This window comes from Schistocerca nitens, chromosome 6 (genome assembly GCF_023898315.1).
Source record: "Schistocerca nitens isolate TAMUIC-IGC-003100 chromosome 6, iqSchNite1.1, whole genome shotgun sequence".
In the NCBI taxonomy this organism is placed as follows: Eukaryota; Metazoa; Arthropoda; class Insecta; order Orthoptera; family Acrididae; genus Schistocerca; species Schistocerca nitens.
Genome location: NC_064619.1, coordinates 558,028,738 through 558,048,246, shown reverse-complemented (window position 1 = coordinate 558,048,246; position 19,509 = coordinate 558,028,738). Strand labels below are relative to the sequence as shown.

The 19,509-nt window shown below is 42.5% G+C and overlaps 1 protein-coding gene across 1 annotated transcript in view; it reads right to left on the bottom strand.

Annotated features, from left to right (window-relative positions):
- LOC126263462 (uncharacterized) overlaps positions 1–19,509 on the bottom strand; it is a 165,507-nt gene that overhangs the window by 127,296 nt on the left and 18,702 nt on the right. Inside the window, exon 3 of the mRNA XM_049960555.1 lies at positions 8,187–8,439. Coding sequence (XP_049816512.1) covers positions 8,187–8,439 — 253 coding nt within the window. The remainder of the gene's footprint in view (positions 1–8,186; positions 8,440–19,509) is intronic.

Genomic DNA, 19,509 nt, shown 5'->3' with positions numbered 1-19,509 from the left:
GACCAATCCTAACTGCTGTTAAAACCGATTATCCTGTTTTAAATGAACAATTCTTGCATTCAGGTGTTTAAAAGTGTTTTTTGTTTGTTTGTTTGTTTGTCAAATGTAAAAGGAGTAGCACAAGTGAAATGTAAAGCCACAAAAGCAAACTTAGATAAGATTTTGCTAAAGTACTCTTAGTTTACTGCAAAGTATAGGTTTGCAGGAATACAGTGCCAGGTTGCGTAAATGTTATTGTCTAAAATACCTGCTTCACAGGTGGTAAAAAAGAAAAATACGTTAATCTCATTACAAAAATAGTAGTGTTTTGATTTCTACCACGAACGGTTCCTTTTTCGAAGTTGTTGATTTTTTTGTCCTGCAAAGTAAATTATGAACTACTCCAAGTGAAGTGAAGGATTAGCTTTGTTTGAATTAGTCTTTTTATTGAAATTACCATAGAGTTTGACTAGTGACACTATACTAGTTTATGGGTCCCCATCATATTCTCCACATAGTAGAAAGATAATTGGACTATTACTGCTGCTAAGGAAAACTGATAAATGTAGAGGAGTATAAACAGTGTATTGATGATATTATTTATCTTTACTTGTGTTTTTACATGTCAGTTAAGATAGTAGCCCCTCATGTCCAGATTTAGTTCTGCGCATCATGCTGTAACATTTCAGTATTGGTTTAAATAATGATCTTGAGTGTAGTTGTTATTAATGTGAGCTTGATGCAAATTTTCCTTTCATAATTACTGGTGGGTGCGTTATTGATAATTGCTGCTGCACCAGCTCAAAGTACACTGTGTCAGTTTGTATCCTGTGCACTATTCAAAGGGAAATATCCACGAAAGTAACTGTAATAACCAATGTTCAGTTTTTTTAAAACATATATTAAAAAATTAATATGCCTAATTGGGCTAGCGACCGTTCTTTTCTTTTCACTCACGTATGATTTTTACCACTTTCATTAACTCCCAAGGTTAAAGTCCGTTTAGTTTTTCTGGTAATTTCACCATAGTCAAAATTATAGTCCGATAGCTTTATCCATTATCTACACGCGGGGTCAATCCTCTCAGAGGGTAACGTTGGTTTGTTTCACGGTACGCCTGTGCATTACATGCGGCAAGTAGCGTTATAAACGGAATGACAGAGGTCCCCAAAATCACCACCTAACACGTACCATGTTACACCCTTGGGGACCGAGCGAGATGGCGCAGTGGTTAGCACACTGGACTCGCATTCGGGAGGACGACGGTTCAATCCCGCGTCCGGCCATCCTGATTTAGGTTTTCCGTGATTTCCCTAAATCGCTCCAGGCAAATGCCGGGATGGTTCCTCTGAAAGGGCACGGCCGACTTCCCTTCCTAATCCGATGAGACCGATGACCTCGCTGTTTGGTCTCTTCCCCCAAAAAACCAACCAACCAACACCCTTGGGACATAAACTCGGCTAGAAGTTGCAAACAGTGAGAAACACGTCTCATCCAACGACATAACTTTCTAGTAATGTTCCCTAGTCCAGTATTTATGCCTTTGGCATCGTGTTTTCCTGTTACGGGCATTTGCAACACTGATGAGTTGTATTTTCACCCTGCAGTTTCCTGCTTATGGAGATCCCTTCTTGATTTTTTGGGGACTGATGACCACAGCAGTTAAGTCCCATAGTGCTCAGAGCCATTTCAACCATTTGAACTCTCGTAATTGAAATTTAAAATTTATCTCGTTCATTCGTTTTTATATTTTCACCGTCCTTTCAATTAATTCATCGTATTCCTTTTCTGAACGGCTGTTTTAATTTTTACCTTCATTTTCTGTATTACACAGTCTTTATCGAGCCAACACTTAAGTCAAGTAAATGCAGTTTTAATATTAAATATAGTAATAAGACCAAAAAGAAAAACTAAATACAACTAAGAGAATTCGCAGTATACAAAGTGTCGCCTTGCGACCTATATGAAAAATCCATTGCTCTCACCACAAATGCCAAAATACTCGTTACTTATTGAATTAGATATGAATTAACTACTAAATATAAAGCCGAAAAATTGAAACAGCGGCAAACAAAATTTTACGGAAAAGCTGGGAAATTCTCCGCCACACAGAAATTTAATCACCGTGTTTCGGTAACATTTACCTGATGGCCTACATACAGGATATTTCAAAACGATACACCCAATTCGAGAAGACTATATCTTCTACATGAATGAAGATAGAAACTTGAGTTTTTACTTACGCATCGAAACTAAAAATTTACTTTGGCGCAAATTCTCAGTTTCCAGTTCAGATCCTGTAAGGATCCTCCTGGTACACTTAACTAAAGGGTTCACTGTGCGATGTGATCCTGGTCCAAAGTACTGTACTGCACGTCCCACATGTCAAAGCACTCGAATATGGCACTATCGGTATTAACACATAGGCTTTTATTTATTTACCAGTCTTCTGGCTGGTTGGATGTGGCCAGCCACGAATTACTCCCCTGCGCTAACCTCTTCATCTCAGAGTAGCAGCCGGCCGAAGTGGCCGTGCGGTTAAAGGCGCTGCAGTCTGGAACCGCAAGACCGCTACGGTCGCAGGTTCGAATCCTGCCTCGGGCATGGATGTTTGTGATGTCCTTAGGTTAATTAGGTTTAACAAGTTCTAAGTTCTAGGGGACTAATGACCTCAGAAGTTGAGTCCCATAGTGCTCAGAGCCATTTGAACCATTTTTCAGAGTAGCACTTGCAAAATGCATCCTCAATTATTTGTTGAATGTATTCCCGTCTCTATCTTCCTCTGCAGTTTTCATCGTCTACAGCTCCCTCTAGTACGCTGGAAGTTATTGCCTGATGTCTTAACAAATGTCTCATCTCCTTTCCCTACTTCTTATCAGTATTTTCCGTATGTTCCTTTCTTCTGTGGAGACTTTCTCACTTGAATACTTCTCTTACTTTGTTAGAACTTCAACGTAAGATATTACGAGCATGTTAATGACCAGATTGTAAAAAAATTTGAAATTTTTTAAGTCTGTCTATCACACGAAACATTGAAAATCTTATATTTGTTGCTCCTGAAAACCGCTAGATACGCAACTTGCAACAGAAAATCTTCACCGTACAACTCTTTAGCCATTTAGTGGTACAGATAAGCTGCTTCAACGATGGGTCGGTCGTCAGCACAGCAGTGATCTCTCATTGCCGTATTGGCCCCAAAGATCGTCTAATTCCAGGCTGCGCAAAGATGCCGCTCTTGCTATGGGGCGTTGTACAGGGGTGGATAGAATAAAGGAAACACTGAAAACAACATATTTCCATGCCTAATAGTGTAGGAAAACCTTTGACATTCAAAACAGTCGTTTGGGAATGGATAAATACAGGTCCTGTATAATTTTCAAAGGAATCTTATTCGGATCTTCCTGCAAAATTGTGGTAAGTTCAAGTAATAGAGGTAGATAGCGATCACTCATCATTCTATCCTAAGCAGACCACGAAGACTCAATAATACTGAGATCTGGCAAATGTGGTTACCAGGGGAGATGCGACAACTCATCCTCCTGCTTACAAAACCAGTCCTGGACGACGCAACGTATCTGAACGGGGGCGCTGTCGTCTTAGAACACAGCATCGCCATTGGAGAACAAACACTGTACCGCGGGATCGATCTGATCAGCCAGAATGGCCGTTAATCCTTGGCAGAAGCCATGCGGTCAGTGCCGGGCGGGGTAGCCGCGCGGCCTGGGGCGTCTTGCCACTTTTCGCGCGGCTCCCCCCGTCGGAGGTTCGAGTCCTCCCTCGGGCATGGGTGTGTGTGTGTGTGTTGTCCTTAGCGTAAATTAAACTTATATCAAGTAGTGTGTAAGCCTAGGGACCTATGACCTCAGCAGTTAAGTCCCATAGGAACATACCACAACCAATCATGTGGTCAGTGTGTAACACTTATATCGATTAGAAGTAGGTCTATGTTATGTAACTGTATATCTCCAATTATGGAGTGTGTATTCTTTGTTATTTAAAGTCATTGATTTGTGACAAGAAAACTCAGAGTTTTTTAATTATGTGAAAAATGATTTGTTAAAATAATAAGTTTTTGTAATATATGTATGTTTATAAGAAAGACAATCTTTATTGAAAGCTGGTTCATGCTTAGGGCACTTGTACTTGTTGTATATGAAAGACGTAGTGAAGTTTCTCCGCAATGGAAATGGCATGGCGCGATGTAAAAGGTGGTTTTGGCGATCGAACTTGGCGGCTCCTTGGTGTGAACAATGTGGGTAGTCATAGCACGGTACACTTAAACAGTGTCAAGAGAGGCAATTGGAAGATGTTTTGCAAAGGATTTGTGCCTTGGATGTGGATCTGGATATTATTTGGTATTCTCTGCAAAAAGGAATGCCTCTAATATGTTGAAAATCCGTCGCCAAGAAGAGATTTTATAGAGCATTCGTACATCAAAAGCCGTGAGTACAGTTAGCCGCCAAGTCGCTTGCCACCAAAACGTCGTCACTGCTTTACTAAATTCATACATCCAACTATATACAGGGTGAGTCACCTAACGTTACCGCTGGATATATTTCGTACCACATCAAATACTGACGAACCGATTCCACAGACCGAACGTGAGGAGAGGGACTAGTGTAACTGGTTAATACAAACCACACAAAAATGCACGGAAGTATGTTTTTTAACACAAACCTACGTTTTTTTAAATGGAACCCCCTTAGTTTTGTTAGCACATCTGAACATATAAACAAATACGTAATCAGTGCCGTTTGTTGCATTGTAAAATGTTAATTACATCCGGAGATATTGTAACCTAAAGTTGACGCTTGATTACCTCTCCTCCGCTGTTCGATCGTGTGTATCGGAGACCACCGAATTACGTAGGGATCCAAAGGGAACGGTGATGGACCTTAGGTACAGAAGAGACTGGAACAGCACATTACGTCCACATGCTAACACCTTTTATTGGTCTTCTTCACTGACGCACATGTACATTACCATGAGGGGTGAGGTACACGTACACGCGTGGTTTCCGTTTTCAATTACAGAGTGGAATAGAGTGTGTCCCGACATGTCAGGCCAATAGCTGTTCAATGTGGTGGCCATCATTTGCTGCACACAATTGCAATCTCTGGCCTAATGAATGTCGTACACGCCGCAGTACATCTGGTGTAATGTCACCGCAGGCTGCCACAATACGTTGTTTCATATCCTCTGGGGTTGTAGGCACATCACGGTACACATTCTCCTTTAACGTACCCCACAGAAAGAAGTCCAGAGGTGTAAGATCAGGAGAACGGGCTGGCCAATTTATGCGTCCTCCACGTCCAATGAAACGCCCGTCGAACATCCTGTCAAGGGTCAGCCTAGTGTTAATTGCGGAATGTGCAGGTGCACCATCATGCTGATACCACATTCGTCGACGCGTTTCCAGTGGGACATTTTCGAGCAACGTTGGCAGATCATTCTGTAGAAACGCGATGTATGTTTCAGTGCTCTCCGATACACACGATCGAACAGCGGAGGAGTGGTACTCAAGCGTCAACTTTAGGTTACAATATCTCCGGATGTAATTAACATTTTACAATGCAACAAACGGCACTGATTACGTATTTGTTTATACGTTCAGATGTGCTAACAAAACTAACGGGGTTCCATTTAAAAAAACGTGGGTTTGTGTTAAAAAACATACTTCCGTGCATTTTTGTGTGGTTTGTATTAAACAATTACACTAGCCCCTCTCCTCACGTTCGGTCTGTGGAATCGGTTCGTCAGTATTTGATGTGGTTTACGAAATATATCCAGCGGTGACGTTAGGTGACTCACGCTGTATATGGGCATGGACCAGTTAATTTGTGTGTGTGGTTCTAATAAAAATCCAAATGCTATACATCTGTGTCCAGAACCATAACTTCTATCGTGATGACGAACCTACGCAGTGACCAATCCTAACTGCTGTTAAAACCGATTATCCTGTTTTAAATGAACAATTCTTGCATTCAGGTGTTTAAAAGTGTTTTTTGTTTGTTTGTTTGTTTGTCAAATGTAAAAGGAGTAGCACAAGTGAAATGTAAAGCCACAAAAGCAAACTTAGATAAGATTTTGCTAAAGTACTCTTAGTTTACTGCAAAGTATAGGTTTGCAGGAATACAGTGCCAGGTTGCGTAAATGTTATTGTCTAAAATACCTGCTTCACAGGTGGTAAAAAAGAAAAATACGTTAATCTCATTACAAAAATAGTAGTGTTTTGATTTCTACCACGAACGGTTCCTTTTTCGAAGTTGTTGATTTTTTTGTCCTGCAAAGTAAATTATGAACTACTCCAAGTGAAGTGAAGGATTAGCTTTGTTTGAATTAGTCTTTTTATTGAAATTACCATAGAGTTTGACTAGTGACACTATACTAGTTTATGGGTCCCCATCATATTCTCCACATAGTAGAAAGATAATTGGACTATTACTGCTGCTAAGGAAAACTGATAAATGTAGAGGAGTATAAACAGTGTATTGATGATATTATTTATCTTTACTTGTGTTTTTACATGTCAGTTAAGATAGTAGCCCCTCATGTCCAGATTTAGTTCTGCGCATCATGCTGTAACATTTCAGTATTGGTTTAAATAATGATCTTGAGTGTAGTTGTTATTAATGTGAGCTTGATGCAAATTTTCCTTTCATAATTACTGGTGGGTGCGTTATTGATAATTGCTGCTGCACCAGCTCAAAGTACACTGTGTCAGTTTGTATCCTGTGCACTATTCAAAGGGAAATATCCACGAAAGTAACTGTAATAACCAATGTTCAGTTTTTTTAAAACATATATTAAAAAATTAATATGCCTAATTGGGCTAGCGACCGTTCTTTTCTTTTCACTCACGTATGATTTTTACCACTTTCATTAACTCCCAAGGTTAAAGTCCGTTTAGTTTTTCTGGTAATTTCACCATAGTCAAAATTATAGTCCGATAGCTTTATCCATTATCTACACGCGGGGTCAATCCTCTCAGAGGGTAACGTTGGTTTGTTTCACGGTACGCCTGTGCATTACATGCGGCAAGTAGCGTTATAAGCGGAATGACAGAGGTCCCCAAAATCACCACCTAACACGTACCATGTTACACCCTTGGGGACCGAGCGAGGTGGCGCAGTGGTTAGCACACTGGACTCGCATTCGGGAGGACGACGGTTCAATCCCGCGTCCGGCCATCCTGATTTAGGTTTTCCGTGATTTCCCTAAATCGCTCCAGGCAAATGCCGGGATGGTTCCTCTGAAAGGGCACGGCCGACTTCCCTTCCTAATCCGATGAGACCGATGACCTCGCTGTTTGGTCTCTTCCTCCAAAAAACCAACCAACCAACAACCTTGGGACATAAACTCGGCCAGAAGTTGCAAACAGTGAGAAACACGTCTCATCCAACGACATAACTTTCTAGTAATGTTCCCTAGTCCAGTATTTATGCCTTTGGCATCGTGTTTTCCTGTTACGGGCATTTGCAACACTGATGAGTTGTATTTTCACCCTGCAGTTTCCTGCTTATGGAGATCCCTTCTTGATTTTTTGGTGATGACAGGGTTCGTGAGTGACTTCTGCAGTTGTTAACCTGTTATTTTTGCTCAGAACCCTCTTCAGTGACCGCTTGTCACGATCACTCAGAACACACTTTCAACCATTTTGTGACTTTGATGCTTTTTCGTTTTCCCTGTATGTAGTAAAAAAAAAAACATCTATACGATTGAAACATCAGACACTTCGGCTATCTTGGTTACGGAAGAACCCATTATATGAACACGAACAATTTACCACGTTCGAAGTCACTTACCTCTGACATAACTACTCACAACTACACAAATCATTGTTCTGGCCACGACTGACACATGCAACGTATTGAGGACATTGCACGTGTCTGCCAGTGAGTGGTAAAATACAACAGCGCAACTTGCCGGCTTTGCTAGCATTTCTGTTCGAGTCCGCATTTCTCGCAGTGTTTTTACATTTCTGACCGACCACAGTAGGTCACTCCAAGTTATTGGAAGGGGAAACATATAGACGGAAATTTACGCCTACATGTTAATAAACGTAAATTAGAAACTCGGTAACGAGTTATCAGAGACCAAGGGTCCCTTATACCAAAATACCCATACATTCCTGAACAGACATTTTGACAGTGGAATTCCGGTTAAGAATTTATATTCTGTAATTTAATGGATAACTGTTCACTCACCCGCACCCTGTGACCGCTCCATTTGGTTAGCGCTCCCGTGGCAGCCTCAGGACTGTAGTATGGTTTCCAGTGGCCGTAGCTTCCCAAGGCGTACCATTCTTCCTCCGTTCTCTTCCACCGGTTTCTTCCTTCCTGCAGCACCTCTATAACGAATCCGCTGTACTTCGGGTCATCCAGCAGTTCATCGCCAGGGAGCGAAAGGACAATCTCCATGTTGTCGCCTGTGAACGGGACGACGAGTTCCGTTCCGGACCTGCACAGAGCAAAAGAAGGTAGATGACGCCATCAACTCCATATATTATATGTTATTTTGAATCACTTTTCCTGATAATTGAATAACGTCTAGGAGATTCTCCAACGTGGAGCTGCAATATCGTAGGCATGACGGCAAAGCAATATGCCCCAGTGGTATCCACAACAGCGGTATCATAGCCGATTTATCAGCAAACTCTGACGCAGCCGTTGCGTAGGGATGGATCCCAAACGACTGTCCAAAATGAAGATCATCAGATGTAATGCTGTATTACTATGTAACTGCGTTATTCAGTTGGAGGATGCCTGCGAGGTGTCTTTGTGGGGATTGTGACTCTCGATGCTGGAAAGGCAATTTGCTCGCTTGAGCTGCGTAAGAGTTGTTTCAAGCCCAGCTATGTTAGGTTGACGCTTGCATCAGTGTCGTTCTTCAGTAACCTCCACTGGCCAATCATCTACTCAGCCCCAGAATCGGCTACCACGATGCAAAATTTTTAAAGAGGTCCAACCCTCCAGTGAGGGGCACATTTAGTTACCAGCCAACAGGTTTCTCAACCCACTTGGCCGTGTTTACGGGACCAATTCCGATGCCAATACTCTAATTTTCCTGGGGTGCGTAAGGAAAACTAAGTTCTAATATCGTCTCTCATGGCAGTTCACTCGGTATGTCCATAATTGATGAATCAGTCATAGAACTGGTGGGACATAACTATCTAGCACAGACGTGATGCCAGTTTACCTGCAATGGTGTCCACCTGCTTAGCTTGGTGGTAAAGTGCTCGCCTTCCAGGCAAGCGTGCCTGGGTTCGATTCCCGGCCGGGTTGGAGATTTTCTCCGCATGGGGACTGAGTGTTGTGTTGTCCTTATCATTTCATCACCGGCACGCAAGTCGCCCAATGTGGCATCGACTGAAATAAGGCATGCACTTGGCGGCCGAACTTCCCCACATGGGGCCTCTCGGCCAACGATGCCATATGCTCATTTCCACTTTTTTTTACCTGTAATGGGGACATTTTAAATGACAAAGAAATAATTCAGTATTAAGTCTCGATCAATATACATTCCCAGAGCACTAAGATGGGGAATGGTTTATTGGGACATCAGGAAACACACAGCCTCATTCACAACTGTCCCTCAAGCACTCTTAGGAGCAATCACACTATGCTTCCTGCAAACTCCCTGGTTGCAGTCAACAAATCTGGTGTGGCTGGCACTCGAACAGAAGCCCTCCCCCAGTTCACACTATCACGCTTCCAAGTTACACAGTTATATCCAGGAGTGCAAGAACTCCGGTTAGGGCTCTGCACCAGGTAGTGCATCACAATATTTCTACAACTTCGATTAACCTGGCAATAACTGACTTCGTAACTAACGAACTCTCATTCATATAATTAATTTAGTCATAATAACCTGGAACTATTTCGTGTTTTAACTAAGAAATATACAATATACTCCCGACTTTTCGTATAGTATTATCCTGTTTCCCCCGCCGTTACAAAGGAGCTACCCTTACCGTGGAGGTGTGCGCTGCTTTGGTTAACACTTGATATTTGTTGGAACCACTTGCCACAGTTGCTATTCCGTGTTGAATCCGATGAAACTGGAGATTAAACTGATGCTTCTACAAACTAGTCGGTGACAAGTGAACATGTAAATGTATAAAATAAATATTGGTACGTAAAGACAACTATCGCAAACTATCTTTTGTAGCACAACGTTGATCCATTGTCTAAGTGACTTCCCCCAGCAGTGATCTTGAACTATCAGGTATGTCAAGAAAGAAGTTTCATTCGCAGTACTGTGAGAGTGTTCCAGGCACCGACTGACGGGTCGATGCACTGTTGCTAAACTGGTGCATGAGTCTTTATGGCGGACAGATGTAACTCTGCCACCAGTAAATACAGTTGGAAACACCAAATGCAACACTCTTTGCGTCCAGCGCAACAATTTAAAATGAATGCATGGAAACAGCGATCGCGTGCTGCCTAAATGGGCAGTTATAGTTAGTTGCAACTTCCCTCGCGTCGTGGTCTTCTACCAACTTTGATACTATTGGTATTGTTTAAGCTCTTTTTGGAATGTGATGTATCGAATGCTTAGTACCACGTCCCAGCAGACGTCACTGATCTTTATACTAGATGAACAGCAGGCAAAATGGTAAGGTGAGTCCAAATGTTGCCGTCTTTGGTCACCCTTGCTACCGACTTCAGGCAGTGGAAACAGTAACCGTCAACTCGTGGTAACCAGTGAGCCCAAATCCGTGCCTTTTTTTCAGCAATTCTCGCCGATCATCCATCATTCTATCAATCCATCGTAGAACTATATTGAATCTAGAACGTACATATCTTTTGGGAAATACACCTGGAAAAGTCATCACTCCAAAAGTGCTCTATAATTAAAATGTGGATATAAATACCGATCAGCTGTAAACTCGGAAGAAATCTGGTGGACAGTGCCTCAGAAGTAAATCGTATCATTATGAGCAATATGACGCGTCTTCCCCACCGACAAGTTTTTAATGAGGGTCCTAATTTCTAACCGAGAAGTGCTATTTATCACATAGTACTCACCCCAGTTCCCGGTTTTCTGTTAAAGAATGGTATATTCCACTAAACACGCCAGTCCCACGCATTCTGTCATTTATCACGATCTTACGTTCGAAAGCGTAACCTGTCATAACCAGGCCATATGGGCTTTTAGAAAGGAAGGATCTGGCACTAGGCAGTCCGTTAGGTACACTCCTCACAATTGCGTGTTGTAGATATTTTGTCTGTTTCTTCCTTACGTCAGTTTTACAAGAGCCACTTTCTGCTCAAAGTCGAGTACTCGGTCTGAGTGTGTGTCAGCATGCAATCAGCCGCCAATCAGTTCTCCAGTGGGTCGATAACTTCAGTGCTCAATTTACTGTGCAGAGTGTGCAATTCTAAAGTCTTGAGTACGTCGAAGACCGCGCGTGCGAGGAAACAAGGGGCGGCGGCTTCGTCTGCTAACTTTGGAACTTAACCAATTCTCGCTTAGGTTAGTCGTGTTCAATCAAGTTACTTTGCGCTTTTGTGTCTTCTGTATCTTTATCTCTTCTGTTTGCTTTGTCTCCGTGATGTATTCCGAAGGTTGTACCAACAGCTGATATTTTTCCTACGAGCATTTTCCCACAAAAAGCACCAAATATATGAAATTAATAACTTGCTTACGTTTCGCAGTTCTTGGACATAGAAAACCCCTACGTTATAAATAAATAATGAAGTAAATAGATTAATAACATTTCTAATGAAAATTGTTTTATTAATGAAGACGAAAAGTAACTCTCAACATTATTTGGCACTCTATTTAACGAAGGAAACAAGACATTAACGATAAAGTAAAAAGGCGCTATATACTGCTTTATGAATATTTTTCGATTCGTTTCTACGTATATATTTTCTTTCGAAAATAAATTGTTTTGAAACATTTGGACGATATTTTTCCTATTTTCATTTTTCATCAATGTGGAGAATTTACCATCGACCTAATTCAGGAACATATACAGTCAATGTTTGTCACTAAACGAACTCTACAATCATTGCTACTTCCCTATTTTTCATCTTTTTTTATATTACACACCTAATTTCGTAGGACCAAGCTGAGGGGCAAAACTCCATGGTCATGGAACGTCCCAGTTCATGAAATTACAACAGGAAAGTAGTAACAGATAAAATAAAATGTTTATCAATCCTAAAAAGACGACAGGCTTTAAGTTTATGTGAACTCAGTCAACAATGTAGCACAGGAATTAGCTTAATTTTTCAAGGAATTCCTCAACAGAATAGAAGGAGTGACCAATGCGGCAACTCTTCAGTTTAGATTTCAAAGCGCGTGAATCACTGCTAAAGTTTTTGAATTCTTATGGTAGCTCACTGAAAATGGATGCAGAGAACACTGCACGTCTTTCTGCAAAGAGCCAAGGAGGTGTGATCCAAATGCAGACTGGATTTCTGCCTAGTATTGAGTTAAAGGTGCTAATTCTTCGGAATAAGCTGGTATTATGAACAAGAAAAGACGTTACACACGCTGTAGAGCCAAAGAAACTGGTACACCTGCTTAATATCGTGTAGGGCCCCCGCGAGCACGAAGAAGTGCCGCAACACGACGTGGCATGGACTCTACTAATATCTGAAGTAGTGCTGAAGGAAATCGACACCATGAATCCTGCAGGACTGTCCATAAATCTATAAGAGTACCAGGGGGTGGAGATCTCTTATGAACATCACGTTGCAACGCATCCCAGATATGCTTAATAATGTTTATGTCTGCGGAGTTTGGCGGCCAGCGGAAGTGTTTAAACTCAGAAGAGTGTTTCTGGGGATACTATGTAGCAGTTCTGGACGTGTGCGATGTCTCATTGTCCTGCTGGAATTTCCCAACTCTGTCGGGATGCACAATGGACATGAATGGATACAGGTGATCAGACAGGATGCATACGTACGTGTCACTTGTCAGAGTAGTATCTAGACGTACCAGGCGTCCCATATCACTCCAAGTGCACACGCCCCACACCATTACAGAGCCTCCACCAGCTTGACCAGCCCCAGCTGACATGCACTGTCCATGGATTCATGAGGTTGCCTCCACACATGTACACGTTCATCCGCTCGATACAATTTGAAACGAGAATCATACGATCAGCCAATATGTTGCCAGTCATCAACAGTCCAATGTCGGTGTCGACGGGCCCAAGCGGTGCGTAAGGCTTTGTGTCGTGCAGTCATCAAGGGTACAAGAGTGGGCTTTTGGCTCCGAAAGCCCATATCGATGATGTTTCGTTGAATAGTTCGCACACTGACACTTGTTGACGGCCCAGCATTGAAATCTGTAGGAATGTGCGGGAGGGTTGTACTTCTGTCAAGTAGAACGATTCTCATCAGTTGTCGTTGGTCCCGTTCTTGCAAGATCTTTTTCCGGCAGCAGCGATGTCGGAGATTTGATGTTTTACCGTGTTCCTGATAATAACGGTACTCTCGTGAAATGGTCGTACGGTAAAATCCTCACTTCATCGCTATCTCGGAGATGATGTCCCATCGTTACTGCGCCAACACCACGTTCAAACTCACTTATATCTTGATAACCTGCCATTGTGGCAGCAGTAACCTATCTAACAAGTGCGCCAGTCTTATATAGGCGTTACCGAATGCAGCGCTATATTCTACCTGTTTACAAATCTCTGTATTTGAATACGCATGCCTATACCAGTTTTTTTTGGCGATTCAATGTATATTGAGAAGCCAAAGTCAGAATACTCAGACAGATGAACCAATGTCGACAAGAGGTTCGCGAACTTACACCACATATTGCCCAAATCGCCTGTTTCTGAGCCAAAAATACCCTTTGAGAATTACCCTAAATATAGTACCATGCGTCATAAGCGAATGAAAATAAGCAAAGTAGACTACTTTTCGTCTGTAACTATCACTTACTTCAGATACTGTTTTAATAGTAAAATTGGCAGCAAGTCTTTGTACAAGATACTGAACATGAGCTTTTCACGACAGTTTACTTTCTGAATAAATTACTAATTTGAACTATTCAGTCTCTTTAATCATATGCCCATTCCGTGTAATAAAAATTTCAGATTTTGTTGAATTATGTGTTAGAAACTGTAAAAACAGAGACTTATTGTCATTTAGCCTTAGTTTATTTTCTACAAGCCATCAACTTATGTCTTGATCTGCACTATCTGAAACAGTGCCAATGTTGTACACATGATCATTTATTACCAAGACAGTGTCATCGAAAAACAGAAATATTTTAGAATCACCTGTGATACTAGAAGCCATATCATTTATATACACTCCTGGAAATGGAAAAAAGAACACATTGACACCAGTGTGTCAGACCCACCATACTTGCTCCGGACACTGCGAGAGGGCTGTACAAGCAATGATCACACGCTCGGCACAGCGGACACACCAGGAACCGCGGTGTTGGCCGTCGAATGGCGCTAGCTGCGCAGCATTTGTGCACCGCCGCCGTCAGTGTCAGCCAGTTTGCCGTGGCATACGGAGCTCCATCGCAGTCTTTAACACTGGTAGCATGCCGCGACAGCGTGGACGTGAACCGTATGTGCAGTTGACGGACTTTGAGCGAGGGCGTATAGTGGGCATGCGGGAGGCCGGGTGGACGTACCGCCGAATTGCTCAACACGTGGGGCGTGAGGTCTCCACAGTACCATTCGCAACCGTCTCCATGAAGCTGGGCTACGGTCCCGCACACCGTTAGGCCGTCTTCCGCTCACGCCCCAACATCGTGCAGCCCGCCTCCAGTGGTGTCGCGACAGGCGTGAATGGAGGGACGAATGGAGACGTGTCGTCTTCAGCGATGAGAGTCGCTTCTGCCTTTGTGCCAATGATGGTCGTATGCGTGTTTGGCGCCGTGCAGGTGAGCGCCACAATCAGGACTGCATACGACCGAGGCACACAGGGCCAACACCCGGTATCATGGTGTGGGGAGCGATCTCCTACACTGGCTGTACACCACTGGTGGTCGTCGAGGGGACACTGAATAGTGCACGGTACATCCAAACCGTCATCGAACCCATCGTTCTACCATTCCTAGACCGGCAAGGGAACTTGCTGTTCCAACAGGACAATGCACGTCCGCATGTATCCCGTGCCACCCAACGTGCTCTAGAAGGTGTAAGTCAACTACCCTGGCCAGCAAGATCTCCGGATCTGTCCCCCATTGAGCATGTTTGGGACTGGATGAAGCGTCGTCTCACGCGGTCTGCACGTCCGGCACGAACGCTGGTCCAACTGAGGCGCCAGGTGGAAATGGCATGGCAAGCCGTTCCACAGGACTACATCCAGCATCTCTACGATCGTCTCCATGGGAGAATAGCAGCCTGCATTGCTGCGAAAGGTGGATATACACTGTACTAGTGCCGACATTGTGCATGCTCTGTTGCCTGTGTCTATGTGCCTGTGGTTCTGTCAGTGTGATCATGTGATGTATCTGACCCCAGGAATGTGTCAATAAAGTTTCCCCTTCCTGGGACAATGAATTCACGGTGTTCTTATTTCAATTTCCAGGAGTGTAAATAAGGAACAGCAGTGGCCACAGCACCGATCCCTGTGGCACCCCATTCGGATCCTACATCATAGCCATTCTCAGTACTGTGGAGAATGTCCTTTTTCTGTCTGTTCTTAAAGTGAAGGTGTATCAAATGTCCGCTGCTCCCCCTGTTGCAAAATGATCTAACCCCTGGAGCAATACTTGGTGATCAGCACGATCAAACGCCTTAGTAAAATCAAGAAAGATGACTAGCGTTTTTGTTTAATCCACACAGTACAGCACAGAGAAAAGAGAATACAGCATTTTAAGTTGTTAAACCACTCCTAAGCCCAAACTGTACATCTGACACCAAATTATGTGAAATGATCAATTACGCTTACATACATAGGCTTTTCAATAACTTTAGCAAACACTGATGGCATTGAAATAGGTTTAAAATTGTCTATATTATCCCTTTCTCTCTTTTTATATAGTGGCTTTACTACTGAGTACTTTAATCGTCCAGGAAACTGATCATTCCTAAACGAAAAATTGCAAATATGGCTAAGTACTGGGATAACATGTGCAGCACAGTACTTTAGTTACTTTTGAATACATTGTGGGAGTGAACAGTGATCGAAGTTCTACAAATATTTACTATCAAAAACAGTCTTGATCACAATTTATTTATTACGGTGACCGGTTTCGACCACTACTGTGGTCATCTTCAGACCAATGAGTAAGGACCTCCTGCTGGGGAATCTCCAGCAGAAGGAGGTTCTTACTCATTGGTCTTAAGATGACCACATTAGTGGTTGAAACCGTAGCAGTCGCGCGGTTCCTGAATGTAGCGCCTAGAACCGCTCGGCCATCCCGGCCGGCTTTGCAGAACAGGTCGTCTACTATTTCGCTTTGTTCGGTACATACCAGGAAAACGATTCCATATGCACATGACCTATATATTCCCATAAGGTACACACGAATGTGGAACATAGTTAATGACCTAGTGAATAAAACCTCCCATACGCTAGAAGAGAGTGTAAGGAATCGCGCTCTGTTGACTTTCTAGAATGTTGCAAGTAGGACTTAATAGGATCCAGAAATTAGACTAGTGAAGAGGGAGTGTCGACAGTGGCGACAGTGGAAGGTGGTAGCTGCGTAATCGTAGTTTCACAGGAACTTGTAAGTCACATTTTTGCATTTCTGGGTTACCAGAAGATCTCTGCACGGTGAGTACCTACACACTCCACATGCCACCACAGCAGAGTGAAGCTCATTACTGTACAGCATCTTCTGTAAAATGCAGATATCTCTCCGTCTCGCTTGCATCTGTTCCCGCTAATGAAATATCATCTGCGGAGTCATTACTATGCACCTAAAGAAGAAGTTGAAAGATATGAGAGAGGCTGGTTGCGGAAATAGAGTGTCGATTTTGTGAGTGCACAGAATTTATACGTAGTTAAATTCTACTATTTTCCCTCAGTCAGAAGTGCAAAGTTTTCCATACCTGTCTTCTATGAATGAGTAAAGTCGTTGCTTATTAATGTTTTATTAAAGTTTAGGCACTGTAAACAAGACGCTCTAGCGTCCTGCATGTTTATACACATGATATTACGTATTAGTACAAATATTTGCTCGTGTTGTACTGTTATTTATCTGAGCTATTTCCTTGGCGGCGTGCCGCGGTTAGAGTTCACCAGCAGACGTCACATATGGGCCATGGAGCTTACAGCACCGCAAGTGCTGCTTATGGGGAGCCTCAGAACAGGCGATGTTAGCTCTTCAATGAAGAATATCCAACAATAGACTTGTGAAAATATTTTGCAGAATATCCATAGATCGTTTTAGAGAGTATTAAGCATACTTCCACTCTGCAAGCGCCGGTACTTGGTTATATAATAAATGATCGTATTTACACAATCCAGTGAGCACTTATTTATAGTGTACACAAGAATAGTTAACGATTAATGTACTGAAATCACACATATTTCAAGGCCATTTATTTATGTTTTTGCCACCAAGACCCCTCCATTTCTTTCGTGACGGCTTGAAGGAGCTCGTTCATCGTTGGCGGGAGTGTATGCATTACTCTGGTGACTATGCGAATAACTAAATATTGTGTTTAAAGAGCACATTTTTAGGATTATTTCTGCGTTTTATTCATTGAAATACGGCCAACGCCTCATTCTACAGGTTAGTGCGAACCTGGAAATGCACAGATAACACGAAAAAAACAGTTAATTCAAAATGCACTTAGTTTTATATGTAACTTATATTTACAGTATCAGTCCATACACGACAGTGCACGCTACCGATATGTTCCAAAAATCTACGTAACAAAATGTGATTTTTCAGGGGGTCATATTTCAGGTACTATTGACCAGTGATAAGGGGTCAAGGGCTTTGGACAGACCTTGGCCTAGCCACTATTTGTATACTTATTGGAAGAACGGGCATAATGTAACTCTCCTACAGTCTTTTCTTTGGCTGATGCCTTGTCCCGCTGTTTCGTAGGGTCGGCATGGTTAGGAGCGGACTTGGCAAGGTTAGTTTTAAAGGATGGCCGCATGTCCTTCCTGCTGCCACCCCGTACCCCCCGGGACGGAATTAGTGTAACCCAGCTGTCTGCGTCTAGTGTAATCCATGGAAGAGTGCGAACGTGTACAGATGTCTGTGAGTCGTGCAACTGAGGCGGAACTTAGGGACCAACCCGGTATTCACCTAGCAGGATTTGGAAAACCGCCTAAAAACCACATCCGGGCCGGTCGTAACACTGGCAGCATTCGGTAATACGCTGGGCGGATTCGATCCGGGGCTGGCGCGCCTACCAAAATCCAGAAAGCAGCTCATAAGCGCTCTCGGCTAACCTGGCGGGTCATAGCTCTCCCACAGTACAGAGTCAAATTTAAATGTTACATATTTCCTCCAGCCCAGGCAAATCGGTTAGTTCTGTTGCATTTGGTGTGATATAGGGTGGGCCTTATGCAGCCTGTAAAAGCACCTTCTGTTCATGGGCGGTTCCTGAAAAACAAGCGAAAAACCGTGATTATTTGGGTACGAAAAGTATCAGTAGTGGCAATCGCTACTTTTCAATAATTTCTCTTCATGGTAGATCGCTGAAATTTTTACCATATGTTTAATGCTGATGATCTCGGGGAACCTTGAAACTTTTTTCGATACCATTATCTATTACCGACGTCCATAAGTTCACAGTTACCATACTTAAGATCATAAAATATGCACGTAATAACCGGTGTGAGACATAATGTGGTTTTAACTAACGTTGTGAACATGTGGTAAGGATTCTAGGGGTTATTGCCAGAGTTCTGAGATCACTAAAGTATGTTTTTAGTTAGCCATTTTTCGCCAATAAAAATTTTAAGACGCGCTGTCTGTGCACGGTGGGCACTTCAGGCCTATAGAAATAGGCCAAGAGTGATAAAAATGCCTGAAAAGAACTTAAAATTTCTGCCAAAAACTACGTGGAAGTGGAAAGACTGCAAATTAAGTAAAATATTTCTAATAACATACTTAACCTTTTAAAATACGAATCGTAAGCCGAGCATTTTCGATCAATTGACATTGGTGATTAAAGTATCCAGAAAAAATATAAAGCAAACGATTTTTTGCTAACCTTATTTTATGCGTACTTATTTGTTATTTGTATGTATCAAAGCATATAAATGTGACGAGGTATATAAATAAACTGTCGAAATGTAAAGACCTAGATAAAATTCGTTTTAAATACGTAGCACACCCTGTTGAAGAAAGGAAAAAGACAACAAGCCGAAAGATGCTCTTTTTGGGGCGCAAAAAACAGCGAATATGTTCTCCTTTAAAAGACTCTGACAGAAATGTGGAGAACCAGCTACTGCAATCGTCATTCCGACTTCGTCATTAAAAATTTTAGCATGCAAACATATTCGCGCTTTTTTGTTTTGAGTGAGAGAGTAGTAGAGAGAAATTGGAAGAGGGAGGAGATAGTTCCAGTGGGAGAGAAAGTGAGAGGAGAGAGTGATGTTGAGAGAGAGTAAGAGGAAGGGACAG